The sequence below is a fragment of the Camelus dromedarius genome, chromosome 19 (assembly GCF_036321535.1).
Source record: "Camelus dromedarius isolate mCamDro1 chromosome 19, mCamDro1.pat, whole genome shotgun sequence".
In the NCBI taxonomy this organism is placed as follows: Eukaryota; Metazoa; Chordata; class Mammalia; order Artiodactyla; family Camelidae; genus Camelus; species Camelus dromedarius.
The window spans coordinates 23,430,011-23,448,769 of NC_087454.1; the positions used below are offsets into that span (position 1 = coordinate 23,430,011).

The following is an 18,759-nucleotide window of genomic DNA, read 5'->3' on the forward strand; positions in this document are numbered from 1 at the left end:
GTTCCTTTAGGAGCCTCTGCCCCTCATTCAGTGGGAAAAGTGGCCCTTTGGACATCTTGGGCAACTGTTCACCAAGCTCGCAGAGTTGGAGACTCTAGGCTGCTTCCGCCTCCTTTGCTGTTATTGCTGTCCCCATTCTATAAAGGAGCCGGGACACAGGGAGACGCACAGCATGAGCTGAGCTTCTTTCAGAGCTGGAAGGTTGAGTTGAGCCTGCCTGGTCTTCATTTTTCAGGCAAGAAAACAGGCTATGTTACCATGCTTCTGTGCTTGACTGGGAGTTAAGTGTCTCAGTGGTATGGCCGGAGGACACAGGAGTCTCCTGATCACCTCCTCCACAGGATCTTTGAAATTCTTGTCATTGAAGTCACTAAAGTGTGAAGGTTCTCAATCTGGTATAACATTGACAGAGTATGTCTAATGTACTGATAGTCCTTGTGTTACGTTTTGGGGGTGCAAACCTGTACACCCCTAGTGTCAGGATGCTAACAACCTGATTTATCACAGACAACTCTGAAAAGGCTTCCAGAAGAATGAAGCGATTAGTTCAAGCCTTAGAAAATGGGGTTAAAAATCCCTATATATGAACTTATGTTTTGAATTATAAAAACAATTTAGAAGGAAATTACAAGCTCACCATATAAAACATTTTGGAAATAAAGGGAAGATGACCGGATGGGTAGGATTTTAGCAGGTGAGGATAAAAAGAGAAGTAGATGAAGCAGTTTAAGCAAAAAGAGGCCTCAGGGAGGTATGGTGCGTATTCCGACTCTGGGCTAACCACCATCCTGTTTCATTTAAGTGGCAAGGCAGTGTGTTGGGATTAAGAGCCCTGTCACTCAATTGCTGTGTGTCCTCAAGCATGGTACTGGACCTCTCTGAGACTGCCTTAATAGAGGACACTGAAGCCAGGGCAAGGCATTAGTACATGGTAGGTGGCAGCATCCATTGAAGGCTTTGCATAGGGAAGAGCCTTGATTGGAACTTGGCAACTAATTAGACACCAGAGTCAAAAAGGAGTGTTAAGGCAGGGTCATTGTGTGGCTGGAGGGACCAGCACTGGGTTCGTGGGTGAAGAGGAAGAGTTTAATGTTTGATGAGTTTGTGTTGCTTACAGGACATCTGAAGAAAACCCCCAGCAAGCAGATGGGACTGGGCCTGAAGTTCGAGTGGAAGGTAGGAAGAGAAGATGGAAATGTGGGGCCACTGGAGCCCAGCAGGACAGTTAGGAGAATGTCCAAGGAGAAAGGGGGAAGGACGGGGCTGAGGAAGTCCCCTTATATTTAGAGGCTGGGGTTGGGAGTCAGAGGATGGAAACAGCACCTTCAGAGGGGTCTTGTCCCCAGGGAGGGCCTCAGTGCAGACAGTGTCAAGCCCTAAGGATCATCCAGCAACCCCATCACCCCCAACTCACTTCACAGAGAGAGGCACATCAGGTGTGCTCAGCATCACAGAGCAGGAAGAGGCAGGGCAGGACCAGAACCCAGAACTCAGCACTCTGCTCTTCTCACACCCATATATTCAGAGCCCTTGAGGTGAGTAGAAGCTTCCTTAATGAATTTTATCAATGTTGTGATTAAAAATCATGGACTCAGGTCTAAAATATTATGATACTGGCGCATATAGGGGCACTCTGACTAGGAATAGAAAATCTCAACTTTCCAAACACGTTTAAAAATATCATTAAAAGCATTTGCCAAAACCCTGGTCAGCTTGGCCACTTCCATTAATGTAGTAGTTGCCATTAACACTTGAGTGTGAATTTGCCTTTCAGACCTGGCTCTCCTGACCTGGCTTATCTGTGAGCTTTGCCTTTGAGAGAAGACTGCCAGGCTCTAGGACAGGTGCTGAAGGGAAATACAGTTCGGGGGCCTTGTCTTCCTGGCTCTGCAAGCCCTCCCACGGTATATGTAGGGCAGTGTGTGGGGACATCCGGTCCTGCCAGCTGCAGCCAGTCTGGCCTTTGCCGAGGGAAGGAGGTCTTTGGGAGAGGGAAATTGTTTCTCCAAAAGATGGGGAAGAAGTTTCTGCCTCACCATGTGGTGCGGAAGAGGGGCCAGAGAGGTGTGTGTCTGCTGGGCCAGAGCTGGGGGGGGACCTCTAACTTGACCTAAGCACTTGAGGGTGGCCTTCTGCTTATCCTTTTCCTTCAAGGGTGGAAATAAAAAATATATGTATGTATGTGTGTGTATATATAGGTTTTTTGTATATTTAAAATGTATTAATATGTTATTTTTATATATTGCATACTATATTGTATATATTGTATAGAGAGATTAGTATTCTCTACAATTTTAATATTCTTAAGAGGGCCAGGACTCCCAGGCTACATGAGTAGAAAAAGCTTATTATTTCCAATTTCATAAGGGTTGTGTTGTTATTTCAAAGAACATTGTGGGTCCTTTGCTTGGCACCTGTTAGGCTGGTGGGAAGTAGTGGGTTTCAGTCTAACTCCCCTTGCTTCTGAAGCAGTGTCTGAGTTCCTTCCTCCTCCTTTCTGCTTTGTACTGGACCCTTTTGGGGACCTAGAGGCAGTTTGAGGGATGCAACATTGATGGTTCTGATGGGCAAGAGTGTAGGATGCACATAGGCCCAGGGGAGGGCCTCTTCTGCCAGCTTCACAGTCCAGAAGGACCCCCGAAGGTTTTTATCTGAGCTGGTCACAAGAGACTATAAACTTGTTCTTTGCTATCTAATTTGAAAAATTTTTTTTAAAGTGCAAAGGAGAAAGTAAGACTTCTGATTACCCAGAAATAACCATTTCCACTATTTTAATGTAATTCCTAACAGTCTCATGTGTTTTCTTGGTAGAGTGTGTGTTTATTTTCTTGTACTAGGTAGCTGAGGAATCAGCGGGGAGCTGTCTGCCATCACTGCAGAAGCTCTCGGCATGACTGGAACACAAGGCCCAACAGCTCCTCCGCCCCAGTTTAACTTTTCCTCACTTGCCGAGTATCGTGAATCGGCCCAAGCCAACCATTGCCTGTTATTGTTGTTCTGTTTTTTCCCTTTGTTTTGTAGTCTCTTGCAGTTGAAATTGAATGGGAGCTAAATATCTCTATCCCAGGAACTTTGCTAGGGTATATTTCCCTCAAATAATTCCTGGACCAAATCCCACCACATATTCAAACACCTTTGAGTGAGGAGGCCCCCAAACTTCATATATTTTCTTCTCCAGCTTGAGAAGTTCCCACTCTCTGCCCTCTGGTACAGCCACCAGCACCTGGCATAAAAGGTCACTCCAAGAGTGATGGACACACTCTTCTGAAGGCAAAACCAGCAGCTGAGTAGTCAGGTCAGGGGGCTGGAGCAATGGAACTTCAGACCAAGAATATTTTTGTTGTTTTCAGTATACCTTTACGTATAATAATTAAGGTCCACAGACTGTAAGTTTAATCTCCATGAATTTTTACATTTGTATCCATCCATGAAACCACCACCCAGATCAAAATGCAGAGCATTTCCAGTGCCGCAGAAAGTTCCTCATGTTCCTTCCCAGTCAGTGTCCGCCTAGCCCAGCTGGGGAACCCCCACCCCCATTTAGGGTCTGGATGAGATAGGAGAGCTGTACTGTGGTGCCCAACCAGATTCCTGCTTTGGCTGTTTGGAGAATAAGGTACTTCTCAATTCAGAGTAAGACAGCCCTCCTGGGCCCCCTCCTTGGCCCCCTCCTCCTCACCCCTGGTGGTTGTGTTCTGGGGGAAGGAGCCCAGCCTCAGAGGCCTCCTCACTAATGCAGACCTACGCTGGGAACACTTCAGTCTTCAGGCAACCCAGGCACAAGCAGGGCAGAAGGCATCCCTTGCACATTGTGTCCAAAACTTTTCTTGCCCACTGGCTGATGCCTGCAAGGCCATGATCCTTGGAGACTTGCCCATGATCCCCGTTTCCTTTGAGTTATTGGTATCCTGTGGAGATAAAGAATGTGTGGGCAGGTTTTGATGAGGCAGTAGAGCAAAGGACACTGGGTCCTTGAGGGGAGGATTAAAGAGGGGATGAAAATGGCCTATTTCCTGTTGGCTGACCTTGGTGACACAGACACACACTTCAGAGCCATCAAGGATGAAGGCTCACTGGAGTGACTTCAAAAGAATTACTCAGATCACAGGTGGGTGAAGGTCTGAGATAAGACCGTAGGGTCAGATGAAGAGACCCAGGGAGGGAGCCTTGTTTAGAAACAAAGCTCTGGAAACAAGATTGCTGAGCCCAATTGATGTGGGCAACCATGTGAAGCCAACTCTGTCCTTAGGCGTAAGAGTGTGGTGGGGTCGGCCTGGGCTGAGGGAGGAGGACACAGACCTCCCTGGGCCATCCCACAGGGCTTCTGGCTCCACTTGTGATTCTTGGCTTGGAAGGTTTTGGCTGCCAGAACCCAGACATTCCTCCTCCCTCCCTTATACTCTCTCTTCCCTTCTCCCTCCCCTTTCTGACTCCCTCTCTCAGTCTCTCTCTCTCTTCAAATTTTATTATTATTTACTGTTTTTAACTTCAGTTGATTTACGTGATTCAAAATTTTAAAAATTCAAGAAAATCTCCCTCCTTGTCCCCAGCCTTCTAATTCTTTTCCCAGAAGCAACCAGTTTTATCGGTTACATGTGTAACTTCCCAGAGGTAGTTTAGTATCAGCGTACGTGTGCACCTGTGTGTATGTGTTCCCTCTTTTATACAAATGGTATCATACTGTTCATATTGGTCTAGGCCTCATTTTTAAAAATTGTTTTTGTTAAATAGTGAGTAGACAAAAATAGTAGTTATACAATATGTATAAATTAAAAAAAAGCACCCACAATACAATAAGCTACCTGGTACCTAACACCTGTCCTGACAAAGAAGCAGGGCTTTTAAAATCCTCTAAGTGGCCCTTTCCAGCCCCACCTCTTCTTCCCCTAAATACTGTCCTGAATGTTATGCTTATCATGCTTTTTTTTTCCATTACGCTTTTTTTTTCCCTCTGCCTTATATTTATATCACCATACAATAAATATTGTGTAGTGTCTTACACTTTTTGGATTTTGAAGAGAAGGAAGTGTACTGCATGGAATCTTCTACAACTTGCTTGCATCCCACCCATGATTAGATTACAGTCCTGAGATTCATTGGTCCTGATACAGTCACTTTCACTCTGGTATGGAATTCCACTGTATGAAGATACCACGATTAATTTTTCATTACGCTATTTAAGGACATTTGGGTTGCTTCCAATTTTTTGCTTCTAGGAACAGCACTGGTGTGAATGTTCTTGATTGTTTTTCCTGGTGTATATCTTTGGGGGGTTGGTTAGGGTAAAGATTTCCCTGGGGGCACTTGCAGGGGCCTAGAACACACATTGTCAACTTCAAGGCAAACTGCTTCCCAGAGTGGTGGTTTTAATTCACACACTTTCCAACTGTTTGAGAGTTCCCTTTGCTTCACTCCTTGCCGACGCTTGCATTATAAGTTTTTAAAATTTTCCAGACTGATCATGTGAGATTGTAACTCATTGTTGTTTACATTTTATTTCTCTAATTATGCACGTTGCATTTTTTACTTAAAATATACTTTGGTGATTGTTCCATATCAGAGCAGTAAGGACTTCCTCTTTCTTGAGCTGGAGAATGTTCTATCATATGAAAATCTGACTGATTTAACCAATTCCTTACTGATAGACATTAAATTGGTTCTAGTGTTTTACAGTCAATTCTGCAATGAATAGCTTTGTATATCAGTGGTAAAGTGCATCTGTATGTGGGCGAGTCTATATCTAGGTTTCTTACCTGGAACCTTCTGAGACATTTGGATGAAAATGCAAGACAGTTCTTTTTTTATTTTCTTTTTTATTGAAGTGTAGTTGAATTACATCAGTTTCAGTTGTACAGCAAAATGATTCAGTTATACATATACATACATATAATTTATTTTCAGATTCCTTTCTATTATAACTTATTCCAAGGAACTGAATATAGATCTTCGTGCTATACAGTAGGTCCTTGTTTATCTGTTTTATATATAGTAGTGTGTATCTGTTAATGGAAGACAATTTTTGCTACCCTCTGGCCTGGCACATATCTGTTTCTGGCAAATTCCCTTAATTCCTCCACTTCTCCAGGATGGAAACTGTATCTGCCCTGTCAGGTTTCACCACAGCACCTTTTCTCTCAGATGCTGATGCTCATCTTCCCCCTTTTTCTCTGAACCAACCTGTTTCCCCTTTACTCCCCCCACCTTCACACAAATTCCTCAGGGATGGTCCTAGCCCAGCTCCTCCTTGCTACGGCTGTCCCCATCTCAAGAAATAGTATTCCCCAAGGAGCCAGACTTTGCCTGGCCCTGAAGGAGAGGAAAAGAAAGCTGATGGCAGCCCTCACAGAGTGGATAGTCTCAGAGCGGGCAGGGCAACAGATACACAAAACAACCAAGAAGACATAGGACAGTTCCCAGCCCAGCACCTATTAGCTGGGCTGCCCAGGCAAACTTCTATGTGCCTGGGCCTCATTTCTTTATAAAAGGAGGACAGTGACACTTCTTTGGTGCTTGGGACAGATTGGGGCCGATGTTCATGCACTTGTGGGTCATAGTTTTCCTTGGTATCAAGGACTTCTAATTCAAGATGCCATGCTAATAACTATGGTAGATGCAAGGGTCTGACGGCACCCAGAGGAAGGCGAAGGAAGCCCAAATTGGAGGGGCTTCCTGGGGGAGGAGATAGTTGAGTTGTATCTATCGAGATAGGCATCATTTAAAAAGGCAAGTGGGGTAATCTCTCTTGATGGGAAGACCCTTGAAATCAGAAGACTGGAGGCTGAACGTGGAAAGGTTTGAGTGTGCTTGAGAATCAGTGAGTAATTTGGGGAGAGACATGAGTGTAAATGTTGTGGGACTGGGCGCTGGAGATGTGACTGGAGCTCCATCTTAGAGGCCTCAGTGGGCAAAGTGAGGTCTTAGGGTGGGCCCAGGAATCTGATCTGCAGCAATTCAGATGCACATTTAGGTTTGAGAATTGTTTTTAATTGCTGAGTAAAGAAGTGCAGCCTAGGATGATGGGATGTGGGGTTCAGCAGAGAGCCCAGCAGCTGGTCTGCAGGATTCTTTCTTTGGGAGGAAGCATGAAGGAAGCATTGTATTGCATTTGACTCAGGACACCCCCCTCAACCCTAGTCCCCGACACACACTGCTTTGACCTGGTATCCTGAAGGCACAGGGTTCCCATGGGCTGGGTGCCTGGAGCATCATATGTGAAAGGAAAAGATGACTTGCACATGTCCTCCAGGAAGTTTGGAAGCTAATCTGGGGAGTAGAAAGCCCTGGCTGGTGAAACAGCTACAGCAACCATTTTTCAGCTAAGCCCTTTAAACTCATTATTCTCAGTCTCCCAATAGTCCAGGTGGGTTGGAGGTATTATCACATTATCATGCCTCTTCCACCCTGAAACTGAGCCTCAGAGAGTTTGGGTAACTTGCACAAGGTCACATGATTAGCAGAGGTGGGACTCTTATCTCAGCCTTACTCTCTGGCTGTTTTTTCATACACAGAAATACTAATGGCCGGAGCCTTCAAAGCCTGAATTTATTTTCTTGTTTATTTGCCAACGACGATTAGAAAGATTAGAATATCTAGCCAACATTTGTCAAGTCCTCACACGTTCCAGGCAACCTCTGCACATACTAGCACATTTACTTCTCAGAAACCAAAAGGGTAGGTGCCCTTATCCCTGTGCTACAAGTGACGTTAAATGAGTGGTAAGAAGCAGAGCTTGGCAAAGCCCACTTTCTTAACTCATCTGCACCTTTGCTTCTTAATCAGTGATGTTTAATATATGATGCTAATAAATTATCATTATAATATTATCTAAAGCCTCTGCTGAAATGGTGGCTCTTTCCTTGGTATTTCAGGGATGACAGGAAGGTCCTTCATCTGTTAAAAACCTAAACACCTTCTCACTAGTTTAGGGCTGCTTAGGGTTGCAAAAGTAGGGTTATATACCTTAAGTTGACAGCTTTGATCCTCAATAAAACAAGATATTCCCAAGTGTTTTTCAATCTTTTGATGCTCAGGCCTGCTTTTCACTCCATAAACAGCTCTGTCCCTCTCTGTAGTTCTTAAAAACAAGAGTTTTTCCCCAAAAGTAACATTAAGTCACACCTATTATATATGACTCCACCACTGTCACTATTTTACTAATTCTCTGAGGATTTTAGCTCCTGTTACTGAACCTGAATTTGGGTCCACTCACCTGACAGACAGCAAAGCTAATCAACTGACACCAGGTTGTAGTGAAGGAAAAGGACAGTGTTTGTTGCAGGCACTGTGCAAGGAGAACAGGCAGCGTGTGCTCAAAAAATCCAAACTCCCTGATGGTTTTCAGGAAAAGATTTTTAAAGGCAACATTAGGGATGTGGATTGCAGGGTGCCTGATCAGCTCGAGGATATTATTCTGATTGGTTGGTGATGAAGTAACAGGGTGATGTTTCAGGAGTCAGTGTCTTCAACCTTCTGGTCCCAACCAGCCTCAGGTGTTTTCATCAGCAGTTTTCATGGCAGGGAAGGAGGCGGGTAGGGGTCTGGTTTCTATAAAAACAACTTAGGAATGTGTGCCAGACCTTGTTATCTCTATCTTTCAGGGAGCTGGGAGTTCAGTGACTCTGCTATGTGGCTGATTTATAGTCTAAACTGTTACCAGTTTCCCAACCCAACAGCTATTCTTTGTTTCTGTGTGTTCACATTTCCTAATCATTAACTCTTGAGCCGGCCTTTTGAGACTGAGGGGAGGCTTGAAGCAAAGACTTTTACCTCAAGAGATGGGGGACATGGGAGGGGGGCTCATATACCTGAGAGGGTCCTAAAGAGTCCTGCTCAGTTTCATTCCCAGCTCACTGTGCTCTCCCCAACTCATCCCAACATCGTGGTGCTTTCGCCATCCACTTGCCTGATCCACTGACTCTCTGGCCTCCCTGTTCTTCAGCCTCCTTTTCCCCAGGGACCTCCCCCAGTGTGGGCTCTCTTCGCAGCTCCACACTCAAGCCCTGAACTCTCCAAAGATCCCACATTCAAACCTCTTTCTAGCTCCTCTCTTCAAACCTTTTCTCCCATGGGCCCCATAGCCCACTGACTTCACCACCTTTCACTGACCCCTTCAAATCCCTCCTCCCCTCCTTTCCCTGCCTCAATTCCATGGTTAGTTATCACGGCTCCTCTCTTGTCTACACCCTCCACTCCCATACCTTGAGTCTGCTAGATAATACTCGGCAAAACTCCAGCCCAGTTCAATCCAGCTCTCCATCAACTCCACCTGCTCTACCTTTTATTTCACTTGTCTACTTTTCTTGCTTCTGTCTGCCCCCATAGACCATCAGCCCCATGAGGGCAGGTACTGTGCCTTGGTCCCCTGCTCTGTCCTGGCATCAGAAGAGTGCCTGGTGCACTGCCCAGGCATATTCAGTGAATGTTCATGTTTGTTGAATGAATTTCTTTCAACATGTGGAGAAGGATCTGAGAGCTAGTTTATGGTAGTATCTGGGGGAAAAGTGGAGGATGGAAATCACATTGTGTCCAAGGAGGGATAGAGAAGGTGGAGGGGCAGGATGAGAGGATAAGGAAGACAAGCCAGAGACTCCTTAAGTTTGCCCAAGGAGAATGCTGCTATTCCTTCCTAATTGGCTCTTCTTGTTCTGGGAGGAGATCTTGAAAGAGTTCTTCATTCTCAAGCCCAAATTACAGAATTCTAAACCTTTACTAAACTATTATTTCCTACCATTCTTGGTTACTTAAGGCTTCCGAGAAGACATTTGGATGGCCGTGATTAGCACGGACATCTAAGGCCAGGAGTGACCTAACCAGTCACCTCCCACAACCCCTGAATTTACAAGCAGGGAATTGATGCCCAGAGAACAGAAGGACACATGAGTGATGGTGGCAGAACCAGAGCTCGAACCCAGGAGTCTTGCCCTGCAGTCCTGGGTACCCTGCTGCTGCCTGCTATGTGGCCCCACTCCACTGTTAATGTGCTGTCATTTGCCTGATTGTGCTTGAAAGAAGCAGAGAAAATGTTTTGTCTAACCCACACTGAATACTCATGAAAAACTCTGTGGAAGAGATTTATCACCATTTTGGGTCCCTGGACTCTTTAATCAATAGAAATTTATAAGAGGCCAGACTAGGAATTCAGGCAAGGCTTTACTGGGACTCCTGCTATAGCACAAGGGAGCAAAAACAAGTAACAGGTTCCCTTGCTGGCTCCCTGAGCTGCCGGGTGGGCTGGTTCCTTAAGCAGGGTGAGGGTAGGGGTGGATCGGTGGGTCAGGCCAGAGGGGCGACTTAGGTGATCTGCCCACTCCCTTGGTGGTGCTGTGTGTAGGGATCATGTGCAGGGATCACCCTGCTTTTGCTCCTGGCATCTCAGAAGTGGCAGTTGGCTCGTGGCCTTTTTTTATATTATTGTTCATAATTGCCCTGACTGCTCACGCATGTAGTTTTAGTTCCCTTATTGTTTCTTTGTTTGCTGTTGCTGAGGAGACATTCAGGTGCAAGCACTGCAGTAAAGGGTCCCAGGTCCCAGCCTGTCTCAGATTAAAGGATCTAGCGAGGCTCCAGCCAACCTGTATGATGTGCTTACAGTGGGACACACATTCCCTCATCTGACCCCCACAGCAGCCCCCTGAGGCAGGTGCTGTTTTACCCCCATTGTACAGAGAAGGAAACTGAGACACAGGAGGTTACACAACTACACACGTAGTTAGGCAGTGACAGAGCCTCTGTGTGATTCAAGAGCCTCTGCTTATAACCTTGATGCTCTAGGTTCTTAAATGCCATACCGAAATGACTTTTCAATTTAAGCAAACTTTTTCCCCTGAAAGATTTGAGTGCTGTCGACAAAAAGCACTCTGACCCTCTGAAACAGGATGTGGTATGACAAGGTAGGCACTGCTTGCTAAATTGGGTGCTGGCGGTATTTCAGCCCCAAGTCCGAAGGGGAAGTGCCAGAGGGCAGGGGAAGGGGAACTGATGCCTCGAGAGTCCCACTTTGTGCCAGGTGCTTTCTGTACATCAGCTCCACTCAGTTCTCCCAATGGGCCTAGGTCATGGGGTCCCACAGCTAGTCGGTGGTAGAAGTGGAATTCAAACTATACACATGTTTTTACTCTATCAAAAGCTTCCCAAGGCTGTGTTATACAGGATGTGTTTAAACACCACAAATAAGGCATTTCTGGGTCATGAGCTTGGAATCTGAAGTAATCTCGGTAAGTCCCAGCTGAGACTCTGACCATTACATTCTTTCCTTCTTCTTATCTCTTGAGAACTGAAAAATTCTGTACAGACTAGACTTTCCACTGAGATGGGTTAAAGAGTTTGAACCAACTAATCACTAAGTTTTGACTCCAAAAAAGGATACAACTTATTCTTAAGTCAGATGCATTTTTTTTAAAACTAAATTGTCCACAGGATCCCAAGTTTAGCATTTTTGTCTTTTTAAAGATCAGTGAACTAATGTGAGGTTTCTAAATAGCGGCAGCCCAATCTAATAGAAGGAACCATGGCTTGGGAGTCAGGACTCCTGGGTCTTGGGCCTGTCTCTGACTTGAGCTTGCTGTGTGACCTTGAACAGTTTATCTCCCATTCTGCGCCTCAGCACCATGAAAATAAAGGGCTTGTGTCTGATGAGCTCTCTGTTCCCCTCTAGACCTCAAGTTCTAGGGTAGGACCATGGGCTCTGGACTCAGACACTGGAGTTCAAACCCCTGTGTCATCATTTACTAAGTAGTAAGTGAACATGTTGGACAAGCAGCTTAAGTACTCTGGGATTCAGTTTCTTCATATGTAGAACAGATTGATAATACCGGTTTACAGAGTTGCAAAGATTGAACGGGAAAATTCCGTAGTGCCCAGCATGAGCAGAAGATGCACCCAACATTGGTTAGATGCAGTAGTCATGAGAGTTCTTTATATGTTATTAAAAATCAGTAAAGAACCAGATCATAAAACGCTGAACTTCCACCAATAAATATTTATTGAACATATATTCTTCATTTGTGGTGAAACTTTGGGTTGGCTGCCCAAACCATTCCCAGCCCCTTCTTAGCCATTTCCAACCACAGAGACTGGAAATCTGGATATTCTCTCTTCTAGCCTTGCTCGAAGCGGGGGTGGCTGTGTGATCTATGTTTTGACCGTGAGAGATAAGCTATCAGGTGGCTTCTAGGGAAGCTTTTGTTCCCTGCTATAAGGGGCAGTCACCAGAGGAGAGCTCCCTGCTGCTGCCCCTTCTGGTTTTTTGTTTTTCTTTTTTCTGCCTTAAAAATAAATATATTATGTGAAGCAGTGGCAGACATCTTATGATCACAGACATGATCACAGGGAGGAAAAGCCAAGAAGCCAAACATATCATAGTATAAGGCTGGACAGAGCCTGGGTCCTGGATGACATTGAACAGAGAAACCAACCCCAGCAGCTGCTATCAGACTTCTCACTATGTTAAAATACAAACCCTGTTTGTTTAAGCCACTGTCATCTGGGCTTCCTGTTCTGTAGCTGAGCCCATCTTATCTCATACATCATTCAACAAACATTTATTAAGTTTCTACAAGTACTAGACACAATTCTAGCTATGAGGTTTACAAGGAGGAATGAGACATCTTTAAGGTTTTACAGCCTATGCAGGCAGACAGCCAAACTATTTTTTTAATGCAATAAAAATATAAGAGGTGGCACAACTGAAATCTCTAAATGTTAGCCTGAGCACGTAAAAGAAGGGTAGACAATTCCTTCTAGACTGAAAATCCTTTCAGAACAGTTTTTTTTTTTTAACCCATACATCTGTAGCACTTCTCTTAGCATATAGTTAATGCTCAATAAATATTTGTTGAAATTTGGCAATTGTTATTGCTGCTCACCCAGCATGAATGATGATCTCATCCCTATGCCTTTTCGAAGTTAGGTGTGGCTATGTGACTTGCTTTGGCCAATGAAGTGCAAGCAGATTTAATATATATCACCTTCAGGTGGAAGCAGGTAAAAGGCGGTGTGATCTTTGTGTTCTCCCTTCCCCCTTGCTAGAACATAAACTAGCCAAACCTGACTAGTATGATGAATGAATCATTAATTAAATGAATGAATGAAAAAATAATGGCAGTGTTGGGAATGGATTAGAGGGGTGGGGAGACCCAAGGCAGGAAGTTTGGGGCTGATACTAGTGGTTGCCTAATAGAAACTGCCCCTTCACCTTTCTCTCCTTCCTGCTGGCAGAGCCCACTCCCACTGTAGAGATGGAAACTGTCAGACAATGGCTTTCCAAGCATCCATGGATATGTGACCTAGTGCTGGCCAGTGGACCCCAAGGGACAATCTTCTGAAGAGCTTTCTGGAAAGGGCTTTTCTCCCAAACAAAAAGAACAGACTTTCCTTATTATTTAAACCACTCCAAATTGAGTTTTCTGTTACTCGCAGCCAGAAGCACCCTGGTAGAACATTGATTGCTACAACGTGGCAGGAATCCATGTGAGAGATGAGGCTTAGTGAAAAGATAGAGAGGAAAGGATAGAGTTGAGGAAATCTTGGAAGTGAAATCAATGGGACTTGGTGACTGATTGGGTGCAGGGTTGAGCTGCATGCTGTGTGGAATAAAAGTGGTTTAAAACCCAGTCACTGATGTCAAGGATCCCAGTGGGAGAGACACGTACTGACTAAAAACACCAACTGTACAAGGTAGCCTATTCCAAGGGCCAATGTGTACCATAGGAATTGTGAGGAGGGAGGGCTGAGGAGTCAGCACAGGACTTGACAGATGGCTGACTTTGGGTTTGGATGGATAGAGAAGACGATGATAGTCTGGGCAGGCCCTTACCAATATATCTTAGACCAAATTTTATAGCTGGTACTTTACAAATAGTCTTTGCCTTACACGTTTCATTTTTAACTTTATTTCAGCCATTTCCACATATTGGATCAAAGGCAATAGAGGGACAGTTCAGTTCAATACCAAATATAATTTAAATGTAAGCATCATTTAAAATATGGCTACTTAATAAATCATTAGGTGGATACACTGTAGGTCATTTAACTATTTCCTTACTCTCAGCTACTCTGCATTTTCAATGTTCAAATATTTAAAACAGTGCTGTGGCGAGCTTTTTTGGCTAGAGTGTTTCCTATGCCTTAGATTATTTCCTTAGGATAAATTTCCAGAAGTGGAATAACTCATTCAAAGAAATGTTGAAAGCAGTGAGCCTCACCAAAGACACAACTACTACTATTCTTGATAAATAGCCAAATTGCTTTCCAGAACGGTTCTATCATTGCACTTGAGAATTTTGTTTAACATTAAAAATGTAACACTGACTCAGGAAGAACTTAGTATGTATTATGGCTATTTTCACCTTGAGAGCTTAGCGCTCAGGATTGTCCTTTTCATCTTAAGTTCCTTACAGTCAGGGTACCATGCTCCTGTTCTGAACTTACATGATCTGAATAAAGGGCTTAAATCATAGGTATCCTTTTTTTTTTAGTTTTTTTTCTTTTTTTTAGAGATCTCACAATTTTTTTTTAAACCTCCACTTGTGCTTTGTTTTTTCTTGGAGGGGGGTGGTAATTAGGTTTATTTACTTATTTAATGGAGGTACAGGGGATTAAAACCAGGACCTTGTGCAGGCTAGGCATGCACTCTACCACTGAGCTATACTCTCCCCTTAAATATCATTAATTGAGCTAGAAAGCAATATGTTTCCTCATCTTTTCTAGAAACAAAACTCCAACCCTTCATCAAACAGCTAAACAAAATAACCATTAAGTAGCAAAGTAAATAATCCAACATGATGAATTGCTTTTTAAACAATAAACTCTTAGGTTTAAATAATAATTAGGTTTCTTGATAAATGCTTCTGTTCTTTTCTCACTAATCCTGAACTATTTTCAGTCACAGCCTAATCTCATCTTGGTCCTGATCCTCTGAATAGAATGGGCTATTCTAATTGGAGTTAGAATTAAAAAGTCCTTGCAGAGCTGATGTAAGGACCTATCTGGCTTCCCAGATCAGGAATCCAATATACTGGCTATAGAGTCTGCTTAACCCTCAGCTTTGGCCTCAGACCACCCCCACGCTCACCCCAACACACACACATGGGCTGAGACCACTCTGGGCTCCAGATAAACAGACGTTGAGGGGCTGGCCATGTGAACTGAACTGTCATCTCTCTCCTCCTGAGGGACAGGACAGTCGTGGGCATGGAGAGAGGAGCACAGTCCTAGCAGAAACTGGAAAATGATATTCAAAGGGACGAGCAGGGGCTCACCCCCAGTTTGGCTAGACAGCAAATGTCTGCATCACTGAAAAACCACAAGAGTACCTGAACAATGAACTGGCAACCTTTTCCCCAAACTATAGGACTAATCAAAACTCAATATAGTAAGTTTCACGTTACTTCTCTGAATCTCATTTCCTCTTCTATAAACAGAGATTTAAAAACTCTAGCTCTCAGTATTGCTGTAAAAACCAAATGAGGTGATTATGTACATGAAGTTCTCTGAAAACAGATTAAGAAATTATTATTAGCCTTTTGTTTTCACTAATAATACTGCAGCTAACACCTTTGTTGCAATTTATAGTTTACAGTGGTTCTCAGATTCTAATGTGCATATGAATCACTTGGGAGTCTTGTTAAAAATGCGAATCTTAAGATTCAGTAGGTCTGGGGCATGAGATGCTGCTGCTGGTTCATACAACACACTTTGAGTAATAAGGGTTTTCAGCACTTTGTAAACATGAAATTTTCTACTAGTCAATTCCTAGCAGACTTCAAGTCACCAATTTGGACAGTTGTTAGTATATCCCATACGTTATATGATGAAAAGTTGAGGTTTGAACTGATTGCTGGAATAGGCACCCCGGGTGGCCAAGTAAGCCTTGTCTCAGGTTTGACAAACTGTTCCCAGAAGGTAGGTTTCTCAGGAGAAATCCAAGGCCAATGGATCTTTTCTTATAACCACAGCTAAAATTAAGGACCAGCGTTTTTCTCTGATAATTATTTAAACTAAACTAAGCTGAGGAAGTCGTGATTTTCATGGGTTTGCTGCTTTGCAGGCTGTGTACATCCCGGTGCTGGGCAGTGCCTCCTTCTAAAATTATTATCTCTTGAAGAAAGTTTAAAGTATGTCTTTTAAAAACTATTGAAAAGATAATGTAAAAGTATCAGTAAGGACTGTTTTGGAAAAGAAAGTTTCCCCATAATCCCACCACACAATTGTTTTTATTGGTACAGTTCCTTTCCAGGTGCCACATTTTTATGTACTATATATCTTTGACTCTATAATACTATCAATGTTAAGACTCAGCATTGATTTAGTAAAAGCTTTTTAGGAGATAAAAAAAAAAAAACACCACAAGAAACTATTAAGAATGGCCATTGATTCCAATATCAGAAACCATAAAATGTGGATTAGAATTATGCCTTAGACTTGAGGAATATAGTAGGAAAAAATACATTGATCTATTTTACCTTGCTACATACCAGGAAATATTTTTAATTATTTGATTTTTGAATCAGAAACACGCTCAACTGGTTCAACATTCAGAAGGTACAAAAGTGTTGTCAGTGACTTGTTTCCAGCTATTCACCTTTCCATCCCCTCCCTAGAAGCCCCCCATGTTTTCAGTCTCTTGTGTGCCAGTCGAAGGTATTTTGTGCTTATAACTGCAAGTGAAGTCATATTCTTTGCTCCCTTTTCTTACACGAGTGGCATCATATCATACTCCTTTTCCAGAATCTTGCTTTTTCACTTGACAGAATATCATCAGTACAGGGGGAAGGGGTATAGCTCAAGTGGTAGAGCACATGCTTAGCACACACAAGGTCCTAGGTTCAATTCCAAGTACCTCCTCTAAAAGCAAATAAGTAAACCTAACTACTTTCCCCCTCAAAAATTAAAAAAAAAACAAAAACGTTAAGTTTAAAATTTAAAACAAAACAAAAATTTCATCAAGATTGAGCCACATCATGCCCAGACCATTTTGATTTCTTTTGTTTTTTCTATGATTACATTACAAGCATTTCTCTATCTTTTTATACGGTCACTATAATTATTCTTCTCAATGACTGGTTTTGTGGGGTGACTGGGCCACAGTTTAATAACAACTCCCTGTTGTTGAGCATTTAGATTGTTTCCAGTGTTTGATTAAGACTAGGAACACATGATGACCATTTCCTCATTCAACATGTATTTGTTTGACAATCATGAATTGCCATCCTCCTAGGTACCAAAGTGCCTTCCCCTACAGGGCTGACAGTCAAGCAGTGGGAGCCACCAGGGAAATACATGAGAACACAGAAGTGTCCCCATTCCCCCAAGGAGCCTCTGAGTATAATCTGGGCTTCCACAGGGGTAGAGGAGAGAAGAGCAAGGTGATGATGGATCCACCTACAAGCACCGGCCTGGCTGGTGTGAATGAACTGGTTGGTTACAGCTTATTCATCAGGCTTGTGAGCCTGGCTAATGTGCATCCACCGCAGGTACACATCCAACCCCCACGTGCTGACCAAGTCACTGCCTAGGGTGTCAGCTGCCATGAATTTACAAAGGTTACAGTAAATAAAGAATTAAGTACTTTGTAAGTACTTACCATATGCCAGGACAACCCTCTAGGAAGTGTCCTCTAGGACAACCCTCTAAGTATTATTTTCCCATTTTATACATAAGAAAACTAAGGCACTGAGATGTTAACTAAATTTCCAGAGTTGAAATCAACATAATTGTGATTTGAACCCAGACAGCCCGGCTCCCTGACCAGCTACACTGTATTGCCCTGAGAAAGGTAGTTGTACTCAACCCTGGGGCACATTTTGTCTTTGTTCTACAGATGCTGAACCAATCCCTTTCCTTTCTTAAATCTCAATAAGGGTAAACTCAGGATGCCTTTAATTCTCAATCATTGGATGAGCATTTTCCTGGATTGAGCCTGGCATTTCTTCCAAGGATTGCTTGTCAGTACCTTTAAGGTGGGAGCTCTCCTTCTCCCCTGGGGGAGGAGGTGTAGAGCCTCTTCCTACCCTGGAGCCAGATGGTACAAGGAGACTTAGAGCCTGTGGCAGCTCAGACTGCAGGACTCAGACAGCTGGTCTTGGGACTGCAGGGACCTGGGCGAATCCAACTGGCTCAGATCCCCCCCCCAAACTTCTGTTGTCTTCCCTCTGTCCCCTGACCCTACGCCCATCCCACAGACAACTTCTCATTCCCTACTTCTCCCAACCACCTCTCCTTGGTTCGCAGATAACTCCCTACTCTCCCCGGCAAAGGCAAGCCTGGATCTCATCAACCAGCATGTTGCTGCCAGCGCTGTCCTGTATGCCTTCAGACCCAGCTGCAGAGCACATGTAATCAAACCGCCCCGATGATGCCCAGTCTCCTGCCCCACTTCTGATAATTCGGTTTCTTCTCAGCTGTTGGAATGAAAGGCCCTCTTCACCTCAGAATATTTCAAATGCCAAAACAAACAGCGACGTACAGCAAATGGTACCACCTACAGCAATTCTTTGTTTACTGTAATGGTGGGAGTAACAATGAAAACAGAAGAAGAGATTGGCAATGAAAAATGGGTTTCCCTCCCACCCTCAAACCCTGGTCCCCCTCCTCAGAAGTGGTCACCCTCAGTAATTTTGTTTCTGAAATTTTACATTCATACACATAGGGAATCTTTCCCCACTTTTTCAATATAAATGGTAGCATACTATACGTACTGTTTGGATCCTTGTTTTGTTTTTGTTTTTGTTTTTTTAATTTTTCCTATTTACCAATATAGCT

At 43.7% G+C, this 18,759-nt stretch overlaps 1 protein-coding gene across 3 annotated transcripts in view; it reads left to right on the top strand.

Moving 5' to 3' along the window:
* BRPF3 (bromodomain and PHD finger containing 3) overlaps positions 1–18,542 on the top strand; it is a 52,367-nt gene extending 33,825 nt beyond the window's left edge. For 2 of the 3 annotated variants that reach the window (XM_064476433.1, XM_064476431.1), the window contains exons 14-15: positions 1,118–1,176; positions 1,422–2,181. In XM_064476433.1, the coding sequence (XP_064332503.1) occupies positions 1,118–1,176; positions 1,422–1,534 (172 nt within the window). In that variant the 3' untranslated portion in view covers positions 1,535–2,181. Of the gene's footprint in view, positions 1–1,117; positions 1,177–1,421; positions 2,182–18,228 lie in introns of those variants that run through there. The other variant, XM_064476432.1, reaches the window with a different exon arrangement.
* Positions 18,543–18,759: the final 217 nt, after the last annotated feature.